Below are 21,148 nucleotides of genomic sequence, written 5' to 3' on the forward strand. Positions count from 1 at the left end.
ATGGCCTCGCAGGGCTGGCGCTGGCGGCGCTGCTGCTCGTGGCGGCCGCCCTCGGGGAGCCCCGGGCTCGGCGCCCCGCGGGGCCCGCCCAAAGGCCGGGGAGCGCCGGGCCCCGCCCGCCCCGCCGCCGGCTCCCGGGCCCAGGTGAGCGGAGCCGCGAGGCAGGGAGGCAGGGAGGGAGCGGCGCGGGGCGCGCAGAGGTCAAGGCGCCAATGACAGCGGAATGAATGGGGAGCCGGCGCCCGCACGTGTGCGCCCGGCGGGGGCCCGGGGAGAGGGGGCAGAGGGGCGCGTGTGAGTGAGTGTGTGTGTGTGTGTGTGTGTGTGTGAGAGAGTGTGTGTGGTTGTGTGTGTGTGGTTATGTGGTTGTGTGTGAGAGAGTGTGTGTGAGTGTGTGTCTGTGTGAGTGTGTGTGTGTGTGTGTCTGTGAGTGTGTGTGTGTCTGTGTGAGAGAGAGTGTGTGTGTGAGAGAGACTGTGTGTCTGTGTGACGGTGTGTGTGTGTAAGAGAGTGTGTGAGAGTGTGTGTGTGACTATGTTTGAGTGTGACTGTGTGGTTATGTGGTTGTGTGTGAGAGTGATTGTGTGTGTGAGTGTGACTGTGGTTATGTGGTTGTGTGTGAGACTGTGAGAGTGATTGTGTGTGTGAATGTGTGTGTGACTGAGTGTGACTGTGTGAGTGTGGCTGTGTGTGTGAGACTGAGCGTGAGTGTGACTGAGTGTGGCTGTGTGTGTGTGAGTGTGGTTGTGTGTGTGGCTGTGTGTGAGTGTGATTGTGTGGTTATGTGGTTGTGTGTGAGACTGAGTGTGACTGTGTGTGGTTGTGTGTTTGAGAGTGTGGTTGTGTGTGAATGTGTGTGAGTGACTGTGTGTGTGACTGTGTGTGACTGTGTGTGTGGTTGTGTGTGTGAATGTGTGTGTGAGTGACTGTGTGTGTGTGTGACTGTGTGTGTGACTGTGTGTGTGACTGTGTGTGTGGTTGTGTGTGTGAGAGTGTGAGTGTGTGTGTGAATGTGTGAGTGTGAGTGTGTGTGAGAGGGTGTCCGGCGCTGCGCGCGATGGGAACCAGGGAGGGCCCCGGGGGCGCGGGAGGCCGGGAGGACTTGGCCCCCCAGAGCGGGGCCGGCACGGAGGGGTCTCGGAGGCGGCGCCCCCCGGCTGGACGCCTGCGGTCACCTCTCACCCTTTCCGCCTCCCTGGGATGGGCTGAGGTGAGGGTGGGGTCTGGGCGGGGAGGAAGGGAGAGAAAGGAGCCCAAGGATAGATGAAGGAGAAAATGGAGTGGAAGGCAGCCGAGGCGCCTGCCCCGGCCGAGCAGGCCCGGGCGCCCCCCACCCGCCTCCCCCAGGGCGCGGGCCAGGAGGAGCACAGCCCCGCAGCCCGTACAGGAGGAGCTGGCAGGCAGGGGGCCGCGGGCCAGCAGGACTCTCCCGTAGTGACATCAGCACATAATAAATCCAATGCCGTCTCTCTATCCAATGTCCCCTTCTCTCTACTTACCTAGACGGATGCTCCTTCCTTCCTTCAGACTTGTATCAGAACATTAACAGCCTCCTCCTTGAACTTTCTTCCCATCATAATCTAGGGTCCATTTTTCTTTAGCACAGATACAGTCGTCGCTCCCCTATGGAATAAATTCCTGCCCTTCTATCCCTCGAAAAACAAACATGTGGTTTTTTCCCCCTTTTGTACTGATTCTTCCCTCATAGCATGATTAGTATGAAAATGTGTTTAATATTGTTATACTTGCATATCCTATATCACATAGATTACTGGCTATCCAGCTGAGAGGGAGGGAAAATGCGGAACTCAAAAGCATATCAAAAAATGAATGTTGAAAACTATCCTTGCATCGAGTTGAAAAAAATTGATAAATTTATTTTTCAAAAAAATTACAAACAAATGAGATAGTTGTCAGAAAGCACTTGGCACAGTGACTGGCTCGTTGTAGGTGCTTAAGAACTGCTTATTCCTTTCCCTTCCTCTTCCATTTTTTTTTTTTAGTTTTTTTGCAAGGCAATGGGGTTAAGAGGCTTGCCCAAGGCCCCACAGCTAGGTAATTAGCAAGTATTAGAGCCGGATTTGAGCTCAGGTACTCCTGACTCCAGGGCCAGTGCTCCATCCAGTGCACCACCTAGCCGCCCTCTTCCTCTTCCATCCTAAGACAAAATATAAATTGTATTGAATTTTAAAGCCTTTGACAATCTACTCCCAGCCTCTTTTTAGTTTTGTCTTACATCAGTTCCCCTCCCAAATCTGCGGGCTAGCCATGGTGCCTTCTCTACTCCTCATAGTAACAATCCTTTATTAAACACCTGCTATCTGCTAGAAACTAGGCTGAGCACTGGAGATACTAGAAAAGGCTTAAAAAAACCATTGCTCCCAGGGAGCTTACTTACACCACAGCTGACCTCCTGTTTTCTTGCCTTTTTTCACTCCCCCCATCCCCCATAAGTAGAGTGATTTCTTCTCCTTCAAGTCATTGAAGTCCTCCTTCAAGACTCAGCTCCAGAATCACCATTTCCGGGAAGCCTTTCCTGAGTGAACCCAGCTATTGGTGTGAACGCTCTCTAACAAGCTGGTATATAATCACTTGGGATGTTTTTGTTTTTATTCTGTTCTTTTCTCCTCTACTAGAATGTAAAACCCTTGAGAGTGGACATTTTTTTTTAAATCTTAAGTTTCTTTTTATTTATAAAGTACATAATACATGCAAGGTGATAGATGCTATGGGGAATACAAAGAACAGAGCAGTAGAGGACGGGAATCGAGGTGTGTTTTAATATGATATGGAACAGCAAACACAGATTTCAGAGGAGGAAAAGATATATGGGGAAACAATGAACAGACATACAACTCTGAAGATCTCCAGTTCTGAGAAGGAAAGGATCTGGATTGAAAGGCTTCATAGAGAATGTGGACATTAAATAGCCCTTGTAGACTAAGTTGGCGTAGTAGAGAGGCTAGTTCAGTGAACAGTCATGGAGACAGGGCACTAGCTTGGTGTGTGTGTATATTGGGATCCAGATTAGAAGTTTTCTTAAGGAAATAGTGAATGATAGGGCTGGATTACAGGGTGGGGCCAAATGGTAGAAAGCTCAAAGTCTGCCCTACTCCAGTAGGGCTGCCCTGAATACAGCAGGAAGTAGGGAACCATCATAGTCCATTTCTTTTTTTTTTTTTTAATTTATTTTTTATTCTCATTTTGTACAAATGTTTTTCTTTACATTAATAAAATATACTTGCTTACAAGTAAACAAAATACCCTCCCCCCATGAATATAGATAGACTTGCTTGGGCAAAAAAGTAAACGGGGAGAAAAAAAATTAAAATTAAAAAAATAATAGTAATAATTGTAGGTATGGCCAGGTGGTGCAATGGATGAAGCACCAGCCCTGGAGCCACGAGCACCCAAGTCCATATCCAGCCTCGTAAACCCAACAATCACCCAGCCATGTGACATGCAAGCCACCCGATCCCCACTGCCCTTCAAAAACCAAAAAGAAGGGGAAAAAAAGACCCAAAATAAAATAAAATAGTAGTAATAGTAGGGGTGGCTGGGTGGCAGACAGAGCATTGGCCCTTGAGCCAGGAGCACCTGGGTCCGAATCCAGCCCCAGACACCCAATGATCACCCTGCTATGTGGCCCCAGGCAGGCCACCCAGCCCCACTTGCCCTGCACCCTCCCCCAAATAATAATAACAAAAAATGTGTTTTAGTCTTTGTTCCAACACCATCAAGTCTGTTGTGAGTGGATCACATTCTTTATGATAAGTTCATCACAAAAGTTACTTCCATATTTTTCCAACGTTGCCATTGCTGATCGCAACTCCCTCCTTTCTTATTTCTCCACTACCATGTACTCTATTTTCTCTCTCCTTTCGCTCTGACTCTGCTGTAGGGTCGCTGAGTGGCGCAGCAGACAGATCCCTGGTCCTGGGGCCAAGAAGCCCTGAGCCCCCATACCACCCCTGAGGCCCAGCATCCACTTGGCCCTATGGTCCTAGGCAGGCCATCCAATCCCAGCCCCTTGCAAGAAGTAAAAAAAGAAAATGTGCTATATCTGACCACTGTCCCCCCATGGTCCATCCTCTCCTCCTTTATTCACATCCCCACCCCTTCCCCCTGCTCCCCCCTCCTTCTTACTCCAGTTGTCTATACCCCATTGAGTATATTTGCTGTTTCCTCTCCTAGCCATCTCTGATGAGAGCAAAGGTTCCCTCATTGCCCCTTGCCTCCCCCCTTCCATATCATTGCAATAGCTCATTGTAATAAAAAAAAAATCTTATGTGAAATAGCTTGGACTATGCCCCCTCTCCTTTTTCTTTCTCCCATTCCATTTCCCTTTTTTTCTTATTTACTCCATTTTTACACCATATTTTATCTTTGACTTCAGCTTTCTCCTGTGCTTCAACTATAAAAGCTCCCTCTACCTGCTCTATTAACTGAGATGGTTCATATGAATATTATCAGTATCATTTTTCTATACATGCAGTTCATCCTCCTTAAGTCCCTCGTATTTACCCCCTCTCCTCTAATCTCCATGCTTCCCCTGAATCCTGCATCTGAAGATCAAACCTTCTGTTCAGCTCTGGCCATTCCAAAAGGAACATTTGAAATTCCCCTGGTTCATTGAAAGTCCATCTTTTTCCCTGGAAGAGGACATTCAGCCTTGCTGGGTAGTTCATTCTTGGCTGCATTCTAAGCTCTTTTGCCTTCAGGTATATTGTATTCCAAGCCCTACGAGCTTCCAATGTAGCTGCTGCTAAGTCCTGTGTGATCCTGACTGCAGCTCCACGATATTTGAACTGTGTCCTTCTGGCTGCTTGTAATATTTTCTCTTTAACTTGGGAGTTCTGGAACTTGGCTATAATATTCCTGAGGGTTGGTTTTTTGGGATCTCTTTCTCTGGGAGATCGGTGGATTCTCTCCATTTCTATTTTGCCCTCTGCTTCTAGAATATCAGGGAAATTTTCCTGTAGTAATTCTTTGAAAATGATGTCAAGGCTCTTTTCCTGATCATGACTTTCAGGTATTCCAATAATTTTCAAATTATCTTTCCTAAGTCTGTTTTCCATATCAGTTGTTTTTTCAATGAGATATTTCACATTTCCTTCTAATTTTTCATTTTTTTTGTTTTGAAGTATTGATTCCTGATTTCTGGTAAATTCATCAATCTCCCTGAATTCTATTCTTTGTCTGAAGGATTTATTCTCCTCAGAGAGTTTTCTTATCTCTTTTTCCATCTGGCCAATTTTGCTTTTTAAAGCATTCTTCTACTCAATAACTTTTTTGAACTGTTTTATCCATTTGATTTAAGCTGGTTTTTAGCATGCTATTTTCTTCAGCATTTTTTTTTTTTTGGATTTCCTTGACTAAGCTGCTGGCTTCATTTTCATGTTTTTCCTGCATCTCTCTCCTTTCTTTTCCCAGTTTTTCTTCTAACTCCCTCATTTGATTTTCAAAGTCTTTTTTGAGCTCTATCATAGCCTGAGCCCAATTTCTGTTTTTCTTGGAGTCTTTAGATGCAGGAGCTTGTGCTTCCTCATCTTCAGACTGAGTATTTTGATCCTTCTTGGGCTCATTTGCAAAATATTTCTCAATGGTCTTCCTCTTGTTTCTTTGTTCATTTTCCCAGCCTAAGCCGGTTTTTGGGGGGTGCTTCCTGAGCTTTTGGGACACTCTCACAAGGGTCTCAGTGTGTGAGGCTCTGTCTTCCCTCCTGGTCTGTGAATGACCATAAGCGCCCCCCTCTGCCACGGGGCTGAGGTGGGGGGGGGCCTAGACTGCCTTCAGGATCTGAATGTGGTCAGAGCCCCAGAGTCCTGTTCCAGAGGCAGAGGACGGAGCTCTGCAGTCTCTCTCTTCACTCCCCTCCCTCAGCTCAATGGGCTCATGCCCTGGGGACTCCTGCTTACTGGCTCTGCCTGCTTGTTTCCTGGATCAGGGCTGGGGAAAGACCCTGCTGCTGGCTGTGTGCCCTGAGGGCTGGGCTCCAGGTGCTGCTCCCCCGCTGTTCCCCCACTTTGTGCCGGTGCTCCCCGGGGTGCAGCTCAGGCGACTCTGCCTTTGCTGTGAGCTGAGGCTACCAGCGCCCTGGGGCTGCCTCCAGGAGGCTGAAGTTCTTTGGCTCTGGCGGGCCACCCCTCTTGTGGGCCGCCCCTCCAGCCCCGGGGAGCAGAGCCTTTCTGCTCTTTTCCAGGTTACCTTGAGTAGGAGAACTGCCTCACTGGGTCACTTTGTGGGTTCTGTCTCTCGAAAGTTTAGTTAGAGTACTTAGTTTATGAGTTTTTATCAGAGAGCTCCTAAGACTGGATCCCTTCATGTCGCCATCTTGGCTCCGCCCCCCCATAGTCCATTTCTTAAGGTATACTGGTTCTAGTTTCAGGTAGAGACAGAATCGTGAAGAACAAAGTCAAATTAATCTAAATGTAAGGCAGAGAGATCAGGAATGAGACCTAAAGTGGAGATCACTTAACAATAATGTACTGCCCTGGGACCTCTTTTTAGTTGTTGTTTGGAACTATTATTGCAATCCTTTATGGAATCTAGATTTTCACAGTGACCAGTTCTTCTAAGCAGTTTGCCAATACTAATAGCTTACACAATATTGCACTTTACCTACATGGTCTCATTTAAGCCCAAGAACTACCTTGTGAGGTAGGTGTTATTATTATTCCATTTTTACAGGTAGGGGAAAGTTTTATAGGCTGTGACTCGCTGCAGTGAGTCAAGATTCAAACCTAGCTAGCTCCTCTTGGCTCCAAATCCAGCATTCTTTCCTCTGTACTGTGCTGTGAGTTCTATGGTCAAAAAAAATCATTAATCACAGGATGGCTAGCCTTTTGGTAATGAACTTCTTCAAATTTTACTAGATTAGTCTTTGGGCAGTAGACATAAATAAAGGTGTCATCAGTCTTAACTGAAATAGGAGATCTGCTTTGAGAACCTAGAATTAAATGATAATCCTTGAGGAAAGGACTGGATCTTATACTAAACTTCAGTTCAGTAAACATTTATTAGACACTTATATGCTGGGAATTCAAAGACAGAAACCATACAGTCTCTGCAGCATCTTGGAGACCTTTGTAGGTAGTCCTTCATATTTCACATACTAAGCAGTTTTGAAACTTGATTAAAGGATTTTCTGCCTTAAACATATACATAGGTGAGAAAATTCAGGTTTCAAAAGGGTTGAGATCCTAAAAGGGGGGGGGGTGGCTTCTAAGCTGCGTTTTGAATAAAGCACTAAGAATTCTACTGAGGAAAGGTGAAGAGGGCAGGTCTAATATAGAATGTCTCATATATAGCTGCCAGTTCACTTTGACTGGAAAACGCACAAAGAGAAGTCAGAAATAAGTCTAAAAGGATGTGGAGCAGCTAGATTGTGATGGGCATTAAAGGCCAGGTGGAGGAGAGTGGATTTCATCCCAGCAGCAGTAAAGGGGTGAGTGAGAAGCAGAGACGGTGAAGGGCATTGTAAAATCTGTGCTGTAAGAATAGTAATTTGGCAACTATGTAGGATGGATTAGAGAGTGAAGAGACTGGAGACAGGGATATTATATTAATTAGGAGGCAAATAAATATGCTGGATGTACAGGTGAAAAGGATGAGCCAAGCCTGCTCTTAAGAAGCTTGCAGTCTCCTGGGAAGAAGTATTGATGCATAGGTAAAGGCTTTGAGCAGAGAGAAGGGCACTGGTGGTGCTGTGGAGATAGTGTTGGCAAGTGATAAAATATGATCCTTAATGGAGTGAGAAGAGTCAAGATTGACTCACCTAGATACCTGGACAGCATTCGGAGAATATAAGTTGTGGTTGAGGTCATAGTGAAGTGAAGATATCCATTAGGAATTTGAAAAATTGATGATCAGAACACAGATGAAGATAGAAGGTTCTTAGGAGTCACTTGCACTAAGGTCTGAGTAGTAGTAGCTGAGTCCCAGAGGTAGTGAAGATAGAAAGAACAAAGGGGAGAGGATTAAACCTTTGGGGAACATCCATAAACAGTATTACAAAAAAAACTAAATTACTGGAAGGGATAAGGTAGGACATAGAATTCAGAGTAAGAGGCCAAAGTTGAAGCATTTTCAGCTCCTCCTGATTTTGTATAAGGCTTTAAACACCACTCAGCTTTAATTATTCACATTATCAAACTAGTACTCAAAGGGGGAGTAAGGGGAAGTCCTATTGGAGTGGAGACATCAAATAACGGAAAGAATATTGGAGTTGGAAGACCTAGATTTGAGTTGCAGCATGCCGTATGGCCATGATTAAGACCTTGAAATGCAAAAATCAGTTTCCTTATCTGTGAAATGAGAATAACTGATTTAGCTATCTGTGATGATCATGTGCAATAACATACCTGAAAGCACTTAGTAAACTGCTAATTTAAGGTAGTACTTTTCACCTATTTCCTTCATTGCTAGATACTTTCCTTTTTACTCATGAAAGTCCATTTAGAGTATAGTGGTATATGTGCATGCTGGAGCTAGACCAGGGACCTTGGACTAAACCCTGGTGTCATTAGGGTACCATTTTCATTCCAGACCTGATTCCCTACTCCACTAAAATCCTCATCTTCAGAACCTTATTCCCACTTCATTCTGACTTTGTAGTCGACGAAGATTTCTTTTTTTCACCAAGTGTACTTCTGTTATTTTACATCTCTCCCATCCTATACTTCTGCAAGTCAAATTTTTTTGGACTGAAGCATAGGACTTTATCTTCTTAAAATTTCATTTTGTTTGGGTCTTTTTCTACTCTAGTGAGATCTTTTTGACGATTCCACTCTCTGATATCTATGTTCTTCCAACTTTGTGTCATTCAAATCTTTGACTTGAGTGATGCCTTCCATGTTTTCATTCATAACAACTTGGTAGAAATATTAAACAGGATTGAGAGGCAGCTAGGTGGAGGCCTGGATAGAGCACCAGCCCTGGAGTCAGGAGGACCTGAGTTCAAATGCAGCTTCAGACACTTAATAATTACCTGGCTGTGTGACCTTGGGCAAGTCACTTAACTCCATTGCTTTGCAAAGCCCACCCCCAAAAAAAAATTAAGCAGTATTGAACCGAGTAGAATGCTGTGGCAAGCATCTGAGATCTTTATGCAAGATGATATTTTGCAGCAATTTGCATTCTTTGGATCCAGTTCTGTAAGCTATGATTGATGAATGATAATCTAGCCCATATTTATTCACCTGGCTCACAAGGATATTATGAGAGACTTTGTCTCATTCTTTGCTACTGTCACCAAAATGTTGACAGCATTTTCCCAATAGCTACCTAGTAGTAATACAATAAAGGGTGAAGATTTTCATTTGATGACCATTTCTTAAGCTAGGTACAGAGTATACAAAGAGTGTTGATACAACCTGCTTCCTCACAGCTTGCAAGCTAATAGGAGAAACAACTTGTACAAATACTGATGATCCAAAGGCTACATAATAAGCTCAAAAGAGAGGGCTAGGCAAAGTTCTATGAAAAAAAATTGAGACTAGGATGACCTGCAGAAGAAAGAAAAGTTAGACTTGAGGATAAAGGATGATTTCGTGACAAGAAGTATTTTTTCCTTTGCAACTGGATGAGAGGATTGGTGGATAAATATATACATAATAAAATATTTGCATTGCCCAGTTCAGTGTCCCTACATGGCAGGCATTTGGAATCAAAATTAGAATGGGAAGAAATTTCTGAGCACAAGAAATTACTGAAGCCAAGCCTCTTGTTTATAGTCAAAGAAACTAGATAAGGGAGATTGAGTAACCTGCAAAGTTCACACAAACTATGTTAGAGGAAGGATTTAAACCTATTTTTTTTTCCTCATTAAAGTGGAAGGTAAGAACATCTGCTAGGGGGTTACAGTATGGATTTGAGAGCTTGAATAGCAACCTGATGGGAATTAGAGAGGCTGGGTACAATGAAGTAAACGTTAGATTTGGAGGCCTGGGTTTGAATCATAACTGCCTCCCACAGGATCTTAGGTAAGTCACTTAGGCCCCAGTTTCCTCATCTGTAAAATGAGGCAGGAAGGGTCTCTTCCAGTTCCATACAATAAGAGAACGGCCACATTAGTAACGTAAGAACTGCCAGAAGCCCTAAACTGGCAGTGGAGTCAGGGCCAGGGAGGACCAGTTTGTGGTTTCCTTTAGCAGCTCTCCCAGAGTTGGGGGGTTTGAGTGGTAGAGCAGGATGAGGGAAAGTCGGGGGGGGGGTGGGTGCTCCTTTAAAAAGACCATTGCTTCCTCTCTGGCTAGGGGAAAGATTAGAAAGGGGTATTAGACGAGCCAGTGGCATAGAGAGGGAAAATTGTGGAAAGAGTAAGAATCAGTCTATGATGCTAATTTAGTTTGGTTAGCTTCTCAGTGAATGCATGCCAGTAATAGAGAGTGCTAGGCTAGGAACTAGAAATTGAAGTGAAAAAGCATGGGTTTTTTACTCTGAAGTCGTCAATGTTCATTTGTTTTAGTCATGTCTTCTTGATTTCATTTGGGGATTTCTTAGCAGAGATAAGTGGTTTGCCATCTTCTTCAGTGTATTTTACATATGAGAAAACTGAGGCATACAGGGTGACACAGCTAGGTGCCCAGGGTCACACAGCTAGTTTTGAGACCAGATTTGAACTGAGGAAGGTGAGTCTTCCTGACTCTAGGCCTGGCTGTGCCTGGCTGTTGAAATAATCAATTTTAAATCTACCCTCTTTTTCCTGCCTATAAATTACCTTATAAGAGTTCTAGTTTGTAATAGTTAAGGTGGTTTTAAAAAATCTGGTTACAAAGGAGGATGTCTTATTACCTGGGATGTGTGGGTCATCAATCAATCAGTGAACATTAAGCACCATGTGGCAGGCATTGTGTAGCAGAATAAATGGCATAGCCCTTTTCATTGCAAGTACCTAGGCAAATGTCCCTTCTCCATAATTGTAGCCAGTGCTTCATTTGAAGCACTCCCTATTTTACCAGATCTTTCGGTCTTCTTCCCCACATATCCTTAGGCTTTACTCTAGTCCAGACTATCTGCAATTTCTCATAGTTCTCACAGCACTTAAAGCAGACCGGACCTTAGGGTTCATCCAGTTTACCCCCACTCCAGCCCCTCCACTATACAAGAAACTAGGATCAAGAGGTGAAGTGACTTGCCTCATGTCCCCAGGGAGTAAGCAATCAAACCAGTATTTGAACACAGATTTTCTTGTTTTTCAATTGTGCCAATGTCTTACTCATTATAGTATCCTTTGTCATTGCTAGGGCATTAGGGTAATTAAAAAAACTCTAGAGGACTTTGTAGACAACAGGAGAAAATGAGTCATTAAAAATCAATAATTTTTTAATATCCAGGTAGAGTGTGAAATAAACCACTTAAAAACCAATATGAGTTTGTGAAGACAAATTAATCATGCTTCACCTAGTTTCTATATCAAACTATTAATTCAATTACACAAAAGAGAACAATACAAATCCCAGCTTCAGCCTTAGTTTTTCTTGATGGGCACATCACGGTTAGTTGATTTTAAGTCTTAGAGATGAAAATAGGAGAGCAACAAATTGGAATCTGGATACATAGAAGGCAGTCAGATATTCACAGTTTCATAGATTTCGAGCTGGAAGAAAAATGACTTGCTGACAGTCACAGAGTGATAATCAGAATTGAAATCAGACCCTTTGATTTCAAGTCCAGTGTGCCTTCCATTGTTAATGATGCCAATCTAGAAATCTATAATCTATACTTTTGAAAGTTTTTTTTTTAATTAAAAAAAAACTTGTGGGCAAGAAAGTTAAAAATATAGTCCTTATGCAAAAATGGAATCTATTGCTAAAATATAATTTTTATTAGAGTGGAGAGCTCCCCATGTGGAAGCTTCCTCAATCAATACACATTATAGACTAAAAGATTTTCAATTACATCCTTTTAAGTGCAGTATTACTTAATCAGTTCACCTAAGTTTATTGTTATGGAACTGAATCTAATTTAAGTAGGAGAAATTCATTCTAGAATTATATTTTTCTGAAGTTTATAGTCTAACTAAATGAAGAAATTTAGAAGGAAGTCTTGTATTTAGTAAGAATTACTAGAGTTTTATGCTTCAATATTAACAATTTTTTTTTGTTATCCTCTTTGCTTTTTTAGATGTGTAATTTCAATTTTGTGAGGAGTTTATTATCTTGTCCAAATAAGCACAGTATATCACGGTAAGTTTTAAAATCCCTTAAAATAATCTGTTTATTCAAAATAATCTGGGAATGGGCTGTTCTGGATAATTGGACTATTTTTTTTAATTGAGTTACTATATGTATGAGAGAAGTTGAGAAATTGATATTATCCTTTTTTTTGGTGCTTAAAAAAGTGCATTTTTGTTCCCCATTGTCTGTTCATTTAGTGACTATTTTGTTTGTGAGCTGGAGAAAATGAGGGAGTAGGATGATAGGTGAGACCTAGGGATGTTGCTGAAGATCTGCAGGGCTGGTGCCTTCCTTAGCTCATGGCCACCATGGCATGGCTTCCCTATTAGAATACAAGTACTATAAACCACACTGGACAACTCAACAGTTTCATCTTTTAAGCTTCCATAAGCCATTTTGAATTTTCTGGGTTCCCTGAGTCATCTTTATGAATATCCATTTGTTGTATGTTGCAACCCCAAAATTTTTTGTTTTGATTCTGAGCACCTTGGATTGGAGCTTCTGTTTTTAGAAACAGATTAGATCTTAATCCTTTTTTTTTCCCAGATAGGTAAATGTAACACCTTATCTCTAACATAATGAGTCTGACTCCTATAAGATTACAATATTAAAGTTTTTTCTGATTTTTAATGACCTCCTTTGTATCTTTTAATTTGCATGTGCATATTATGACCTTAGTTTTCTTTTACTGAAAAATAATGCAATCATATTTGATAAACTAAAGCCTTGCCTTTTCATGTTTCCATCACTGTTTCCCCCAGGTTTTATCACACAACTCAGGTGGTGGGCTGCTATAGTAAAACACAGAGTGGTGAGAAATATATAGACCCTTTTAAGCTTGGTCGAAGAGACCTGACTGATTTATATGAAGATATAAAAAAGGTAAGATGATAGTATAAAATAAATTATAAAATTAAATTGAGACAGCAATGCAGGTTTATTGAAATAATAGAGATTAGTATCAGTTACCTCATTAGCTAGTTGCTGTTTTTTAAGATAGTTTTTCTCAAAAATAAATATTCACTATAGAGTATCACACTGTGCAGTGACCTCCAAAAGTGCTCCATAATCTGGCCTCACTGTATTTATCTCAGCCCTCAATACAAAACTTGTAATCTAGCCCCTCTCCCTACAGACCCCCTCACAAAAAAGCAGTGCCCAATTCTTTCTCTGTAGTTTGCTGTTCTCCCCCACCTGGGATACTCTTTTCTTTTTCCTTCTTCTCTAAGTCTTACTCAGTCTTCGTGACCAGCTCCAGATGAAATCCTCCTTGGACTTTTTTCTTAGTCTTCCAGCTTCCACTGATGTGTCCTTTACCGTCATTCTTAGTGTACCTTAAAGTGAATGTTCTAACCTCAGATTTAGTACTTAATTGTTTTCTGTGTTAGTTTTGTCTGTCCTAGTTCCTGGTGCCATCCCCTTTAAGGGGACTCACTCTATATTTATCGTATAGATTATCATATTTATTGGGGCAAATAGAGGCAAAGGAAATAGAGCTCTGGACCTGGAGTCAGGAGGACTGAGTTCAAATTTGGCCTCAGGCTCTTATTAGCTGTGGGACCCTGGGCAAATCATTTCACCATTGTCAGCCTCAGTTTCTTCCTCTGTAAATTGGGGTTAATAACAGTCCTTCCCTCCCAGATTGTTATGAGGATCAAAGTAGATACTCTGTAAAGCCCTTAGCACAGCACCTGATGTAGAATAAGCACAATATGAGAGTTAACCATAATAATAATTGTTATTGTCATTATTCTATGTTCTTTTAGAATGGAAGTTTTTTGAGGGCAGGGACTATTCTTGGTTTTTCTGGGTGACCTCAGTGCTTAGCACATGGTAACACTTTCTGCCTGTTGATTGGTCAGTTTAGAAGTTCTTCATGATCAGGAACTGTTGGTTTTCTGTCTCTTTGCTCCTCAAGTGTGGGAATCAAGAAGTGGTGGGTGAGGTTGGTGCTCTCCAATAAACTGAAGATGCCTATAGAGAACTGAGTTCAAAATTTTAGACTTTGATCATGTAGCTCAGGAGAAAGATCAGGGCCACATATAGATAGATCTGGGAAGAATATTATATTCACAGAAGTTAATGAGATAACCATGAGAGGGATTCTAGAGAGAAAAGTCAGCCCTAGCAGTAGGAGAGAGAGAGGCTAGGTTTCATCCCACCCTCTCTCTCTTTTCAGCACAATCAGACCTACCCTTATCCTCCACTTTGCCCCATTTCTGGGCTCTGCCTGCCCCTACGTCCCCTACTCAGAGCCAGGCATCAGTCTTCAGGGCAATTATAAACACAATAGATCACTTTCGGGCAACAGCCAGTGTCCCTCAGAGTCTTGGGCTCCAAGCCATCAGTGACCTAGAAGGAGTCTCTTTATGTTGGGCAGATAGTCATCCACCTCACACATCTCATGATGTTCTCTTATCTGCCCCCTTTTCTATTCACACAGCTATTACCCCATTTCATACCTTTATGTGAGAATGGCAATAGCCTCCTAGTTACTCTCCCAGCTTCAAGTTTCTCCCCTCCTGCCCATCTTCTACCCAGTTATCAAAATGATTTTCCTGAAGCACAGGTATCATCATGTCCTACTCAATAAATTCTAATGACTCCCTGTTATCTCTAGGATCAAATGTAAATCCCTCCTCCAAGCACTCTTCAATCTGTTTCCAGTTCACCTTTCTGCCCATTATTTCTTTTCATGAACTCTCCAGTCTCCTTCCCTCTACCATCTTCCTGCCTTTGCCTGGCTATCCCTCATTTCAGAATACCCCCTTCCTTGCCTCTACCTTAAAGAAACCTGTCTCAGCTCAAGGGCATGAGCCCTGTCCTGAGAGCTACAGTCTCTCCAGGGCCTTGCTCACAGCAGGCCCTTCAGGGCTAGGGGAGGGATTTTCTGTGATGGCCTTTCTCACCCTCTTCCCTCCGTAACTTGCCCAACCTCAGGAGGCAAGCCTGGGGTGGCTAGGACTCTGCTGGGCCTGAATTAACATCATTAGAACTTTTTCCAGTCAAACACTACTACTTGACATGAACATTTGTGAAAGAAATACTTTTATTATTGTATGCTAAGAATGCTCTGGATGGGTGATTTCCCTGTTCTGTGGAGTTGTTCTTTGGAAACACCTTCTCCCCATACAGGTAAGTCTTAACCTAGGGCCACCCAGGCCTTACTACTCCAAATCCTGACTTTGAACCCCTGCTTGATTTACACAGTATTCTTTCTACAGTAGGCAAAATTGTGCAAGTATGAGTCTTACCATTTTTACAGATAAAAAAAAAATGAGGCTGAGCAAGGTGCCATGATTGCCATCCCCCATCCCAACCCAAATCATATAGCTAATAAGTGATAAGACCCCTGTTATTTTGGATCTTTGTGTATTCTGGACACAGCACTGAAATAGACCCTTTATTTCAGGAATTATTGGTATCTACAACAGAACTTAAGGAAATGTGTGAATACTACTTTGATGGCAGAGGGAAAGCTTTTCGACCAATTGTCGTGGTGCTAATGGCCCGGGCGTGCAATGTTCATCACAACAATTGCCAGTGAGTTATGTTCCTTGGAATGCTTTATTAAGAAATCTGTTCTCTTCAATACCTAGCAGACAATGGCTCGTGATTACTTGTCTGTTTTTTCTGAGTTTGAGAAGTCCTCTAACTTCCTAAAGGCCCTAAGAGTATTTCCTAGGCATCAGTAATTGCTAAATGGTCTTCATTTGAGGAGCAATCTTTTCATCAGTAGAATGGGACCTCAGTTGACATATTAAGGTACCCAGAAAATCTGCAGCTTGTTAGTAATTTGGATCACAAGCCAGGAACTTTGTTCATATGAGCAGACCAGGAAAGGCTTGCAGCTGCACGAAATGTTCACAAAATGAACTTTAGCAGCTCCATTTAATTTCCTCTCCAAGAAATAAAACTTGCAGGATGTATGTGCTGGTTTAATCATTATACAGATGGAAAATGAGCTAATAATTTTAAAGGTTGCTTATTGTAAGCCAATGGAATGGCATCAGTATGCAGCTAACTGCTGGTAAGTACCTTGTCATGACTGTCCAAAAGGCTCATTCCTAAAGAAAAGCAAACTAAGAAAAAATAGTCAAGAAATAAAGAAAAAATGTTTTTAGCTATTTGGTTCCTCAAGTTTAGTGTTTTAATAATCATAATTTTAAAGGGACTTTCCATATCTTTGGCCCTAATTTTAAAATTACTGTGAGTTTCAAAAGAAATAATTCTTTACATATCTAAGACCCATGCAAAATATAACTCATTATTTTCCTTCTTTGAAATAAATTAGAGACATTGAAAGGAAATACTGTCACTTTAGTCTCTCTGACTAGACATTCTTTGAATTTGCCTGTGGAAGAATTAAGATGGAAAATACCCATTGGTTCCTTAGGATCAAGTGACTGTTAAAATTGAGTTTGCCTTGGATTTTAGTAGCCTTTCCATTTTTTTTCTTTAAAAAGTCTTAAATACAGAAGTCGGGTCTTGCCAAATCCATCCTTAGAAAAATTAAAAAAAAGTTACAAGTGCCATCCAGGTGGCATTGGGAGCTAGCATGTTTCCTTGTATACTCAGAGTGCTTTCTGCCTCACCTCTCCAGACCTTGCCGCCTAATGCAGCAGCAAGCTTCCTGGAAAGCCTGTTTCTGGACAGGAGCTGCAGTGACTCAGAGCTGCTAGAATAATGGTTGTTGGCGCCCTCCCTTAGGAGCAAAAGCTTTAGGTCCCCCCAAAAGCTTGTTAGGGTGTTATGTATACACAGAGCAGATGGGCTGCAGGATGTTGGGTTTTTGTTGGGGTGGTGGGAGGTGTAGCAATAGGAAGAACACCACCATCTGGTTATCCCCTGAGTGGTCAAAGTACAAGTCTCATCTTGCATACCGGAAGTCTCTTCTTACTTCATTTAACATACTCTGTTAGGTGGGTCACAGGATAATGATCTCTGAGAAAGGATTTTACAAAAAAATAATGATTGTAAATGGGAGCAGTAGTAGGAAAGTACCATTGACCATAAGCTGCCACTTTTCTGTATTCAGCTTCAATATTGTATAAAATTAATTTTTTTTCTACATTTTGTCCAAACCTATAGTTTCTTCATTGGGTTTAGGCATTCTCAGTATGCAACCTCCCTCCATAGGCACAGCAGCCAGTGATATGGAGTTCTTGGTCTTAGAGATTGTCTGGTCCACTGATAGTTAAGTGACTTGTCCATGGACTCATAGTCAGGTCTTCCTGACCTGAAAGCCTATCTTCTATACCACACTCACTTTCATCAGCCTCTTCATAGAGTTCCAAGGAGTTTTGCAGATCCTTTGTCCACTGAGACCCACTGTCCCCCACAGTCAATGGATGGATCTCAAGGGTCCTTGAACTTGAAGGGAGAACACATTTTTTATTTCCAGTACCTGAAATTGAATATTTCTTTCCATTACATAAAGCCCCTCTCCCTAGAAAGAATCCCTAGCTGTCACACCTTCACTTGGACAGCCCTAGCAGGCCCCATTGAGACATGCCATTGTCCCATCTTCTTTTAGGCATTGCATTGTTGTACATTGAAAATAACTCATGAGAGCCAAACCAGGCTTGACAGGGTTTACTGGAGGGAGGGACTTAGAAGAGATAGCTCAGCCTCATAAGAGGCTGCTGCTTTACACTGGGGAAGTACAAGGACCTCTAGTGTTTTGGTGCCTGCATGCTACCATTTCCCTGCTGCTCCCCACAGGAAGTCCCAGGCTGCTGACACATGCAGCTTATGGGAATGGAGATAGCCTTCAGCCTGTGAATGCATGGCAAAGGCTGGAGGCCTTAATTGTTGTTTTAAGGTAAGTTCCTCTACTAACCAATAGGCAGTTTTGTTTGTTTACTAGGCCAAAATTCAGTTAACTAAGTAGTCCAGTAAATGAGCTTTGATATTTAAAACAACTGTAAAAGTCTATGCTTTTCCCACAGCATTCAGCTGACATGATCAGAGGCTTGGAGCTGAAAGGAATCTTGAGAGATGATCTAGGCCAGGGCTTCTTAATCTGGACTGTGAATTTGAAAAAACAACTGTATTTCAGTATATAACTGGTTTTCTCTGTAATTTTGTGTGTTTTATTTTATGGACCTTTAAAAAGCCATTACTCTGAAAAAGGGTATAGGCTTCACCAAAGGTGTCCAAGACAAAAAAAAACAGGTTAAGAACTCCTGATCTTCCTCATTTTACAGATGAAGAAACCAAGTCCTATACAGAGTGATTTTCAGCAAAGTTGAGATTTGAACAGGTGTTTCTCTAATAGAGTAATAAAATAATATCTTATTATGCCAGGGAGAATCCAAACAGATACAAGGGATTTAGCATCTTAGATTCCTAAGATAACTTCTATCACTGACTCACTGAGGGACCTTAGAAAAACAAATTCCCCAACCCATTTGGGTCTCCTTTTTTCCACCAAAAAAAATGGTTTAATAAGATAATTTGCCCACCCTATTGGGATCAACCTAATGTGATCTAGAAGCATGTAAAATAATAAATTATACCTTAGATAGATGATGACTATTGATCTCATCATCGAATTCCTGGCCTAAAGGTAATGAAATGGCATGAGTGGATAATGTTTTCGAGTTAAGTTTCCTGTGTAATATAATAGGGAAATTGCTAATTAATCACTTTTTGTTACGTATAGATCAGTTCCTATGACTTCCTTTTGATGATTTAAAATTTTCATTCTTGTTTATGGAAATTTAAGTTTTTTCATTACTTTTAGACCTCAGTAAGTTCAAATATTTGGTGTTAATTCACATGTCTTCAGATTATGAATTTAGAGAAAAAACATTAATGTAGTGTTCTTATTGTTTTTCTTCCCTATGATTTTAACACTTTGATTTTGTAGTCCATAAGTACCCTTCAGTTTGTAGGTTTGAAGAGGTTGGCAAGTCAAAACTTGACTGGTAGTTTCCTAGTCGTTTTCTCTTATTTAAAATTGAGCAAGAGAACTTGACTGCAGGAGAGAATAGTAATATTATGGTCCTTTGAAATGCTTCCTGTTAAAATAGCAAAATTCCTCTTTTATGTGGGTCATGTAGGAAAATCAGTAGTCAGAATTTTGTATTCACTGATATTTCTTTCTTTAATGTTTGTTCTGATCTCCCCGTTCTCTTGAAACTCAACTGCCATTGTCCCATCTTCTTTTAGGCATTGCATTGTTGTACATTGAAAATAACTCATGGGTAATAGGCAGATTTCTGAGACAAATAATGCTAACACTACTCAGATACATTTTTTTCTTATTAGGGGAAAGGAGCTAACACTACAGTGGTACCACCACTAAGCAGAATAGCCATTTAAAAAAAAATGTAAGTAAGCAAGTCTATTTTTCTTAACAGGTTCTTTCAAGTAAAGAAAAGCAATTTAGGGAATCTAGGATGAATCTCCTTAAAATAAATAAAATCCTGCATTAGATAGATTGTCATGTTTTCACATGATTGCTTTGGCAGCAATATATGGAATATATTCTAAAAAGGCATTGCTTTCCATTAATTAGTGATGTGCAAGCAAGTCAGCGTACCATAGCCTTAATTGCAGAAATGATCCACACCGCTAGTCTGGTTCATGATGACATTATTGATGATGCAAGCTCTCGAAGAGGAAAACACACAGTTAATCAGATCTGGGGTGAAAAGAAGGTATGTTTATAACTCTTTTAACACAGTTAAGTGGTACTCATCTTTTTGATTTGCCCAATTTAAGGATTTTTTTAAAAACTGCTATAACATTCTTGTTGAGCTATGTTTGTTTGTTTGTTTGTTTGTTTGTTTGTTTTTTGCAAGGCAAACGGGGTTAAGTGGCTTACCCAAGGCCGCACGGCTAGGTAATTATTAAGTGTCTGAGACCGGATTTGAACCCAGGTACTCCTGACTCCAGGGCCCGTGCTTTATCCACTGCACCACCTAGCTGCCCCTGAGCTATGTTATTTTGATAGTAAATTAGAAATATAAATTGTGTGAATTGTTGGATACTACAACAGGTATTTGGTACATCAAAAAAAAAAACTATGATAAATCTGTTAGATCTAATTTGGAAGGGGAAATTTATTTTCAAAATTCTCAGTTCCAAGGAATGCAAAAAAATGTATTCTTATCCTTTTTGTGACTCAAATTTGAGAAAGCTAGTGTGGTATTTTAGATGGAGGGCTGGCATTGAGGACTGAATCTCAATCTGAGTCCTGCCTCTGACACATACTGACTATGTGTCTTTGGAAACTCTAAAGCTAGAAGTTGTAAATGAGTTTCTGATCTGCACCAGTGAACAAAAGTTTCCATACTAGGAGTTCTGTACTGAGCCCATCAGAGGTCTATGTCCAAAATAGTCTGTTTTGAACATTTTGTCTTTTCAAATAATGGATTAGTATAAATATGTACAGGCTCTTAAGACAGATTCAACTTCTGCCTATCAAAGTTAAAAGACTCGTTGACAAGATGTCTTGGGGTTGTGCAAAATGAGAATTTATACATATCAGTCAGAGGATATTGAGGAAAATATAAAGAATGGGAATCAAAAGTCTTAGAATCACTTTGAAAACTGAATTATCAGCACTTCAAGCACTTTGCATTGGGCAGCTAAGTGATCCAGTGAATCGAGCACTGGGTCTGGAGTCAGCAAAGCCCGACTTTGAATCCTGCCTCAGGTCCCTCAACAGTTAAAGGGGAAATATGTGTACCTCCTGGAGATTGTTGTGAGAATCAAATGAGATGATATGGGTGAAGTGTGCAGCATATCAACCTTGACCATATAAGTGCTCTTTAAGTACATCTCCTCTTTCCTCTCTTCTCCTCTTCCCTCTCCTTTTCCGTTCATTTGAGTTTCATGATATCTAGTGTACTTGGTGAGGTGCTGTCATGACAAAGAAATAGAATGTAGATGGTACTCTGAAGGAGCCTACTATTTAAAAAGATATAGGAAAAGAATTATGATGCAGAAACAGGTGT

The 21,148-nt window shown here is 41.4% G+C and overlaps 1 protein-coding gene across 2 annotated transcripts in view; it reads left to right on the forward strand.

Annotated features, from left to right (window-relative positions):
- Positions 1-21,148, forward strand: part of PDSS1 (decaprenyl diphosphate synthase subunit 1) — a 44,817-nt gene continuing 23,669 nt past the window's right edge. Inside the window, exons 1-5 of one of the 2 annotated variants that reach the window (XM_074193039.1) lie at positions 1-144; positions 12,127-12,188; positions 12,941-13,061; positions 15,592-15,722; positions 19,705-19,846. In XM_074193039.1, coding sequence (XP_074049140.1) covers positions 1-144; positions 12,127-12,188; positions 12,941-13,061; positions 15,592-15,722; positions 19,705-19,846 — 600 coding nt within the window. Of the gene's footprint in view, positions 145-2,253; positions 2,581-12,126; positions 12,189-12,940; positions 13,062-15,591; positions 15,723-19,704; positions 19,847-21,148 lie in introns of those variants that run through there. The other variant, XM_074193040.1, reaches the window with a different exon arrangement.

The sequence above is a fragment of the Macrotis lagotis genome, chromosome 7 (genome assembly GCF_037893015.1).
Source record: "Macrotis lagotis isolate mMagLag1 chromosome 7, bilby.v1.9.chrom.fasta, whole genome shotgun sequence".
Lineage (NCBI taxonomy): Eukaryota > Metazoa > Chordata > Mammalia > Peramelemorphia > Peramelidae > Macrotis > Macrotis lagotis.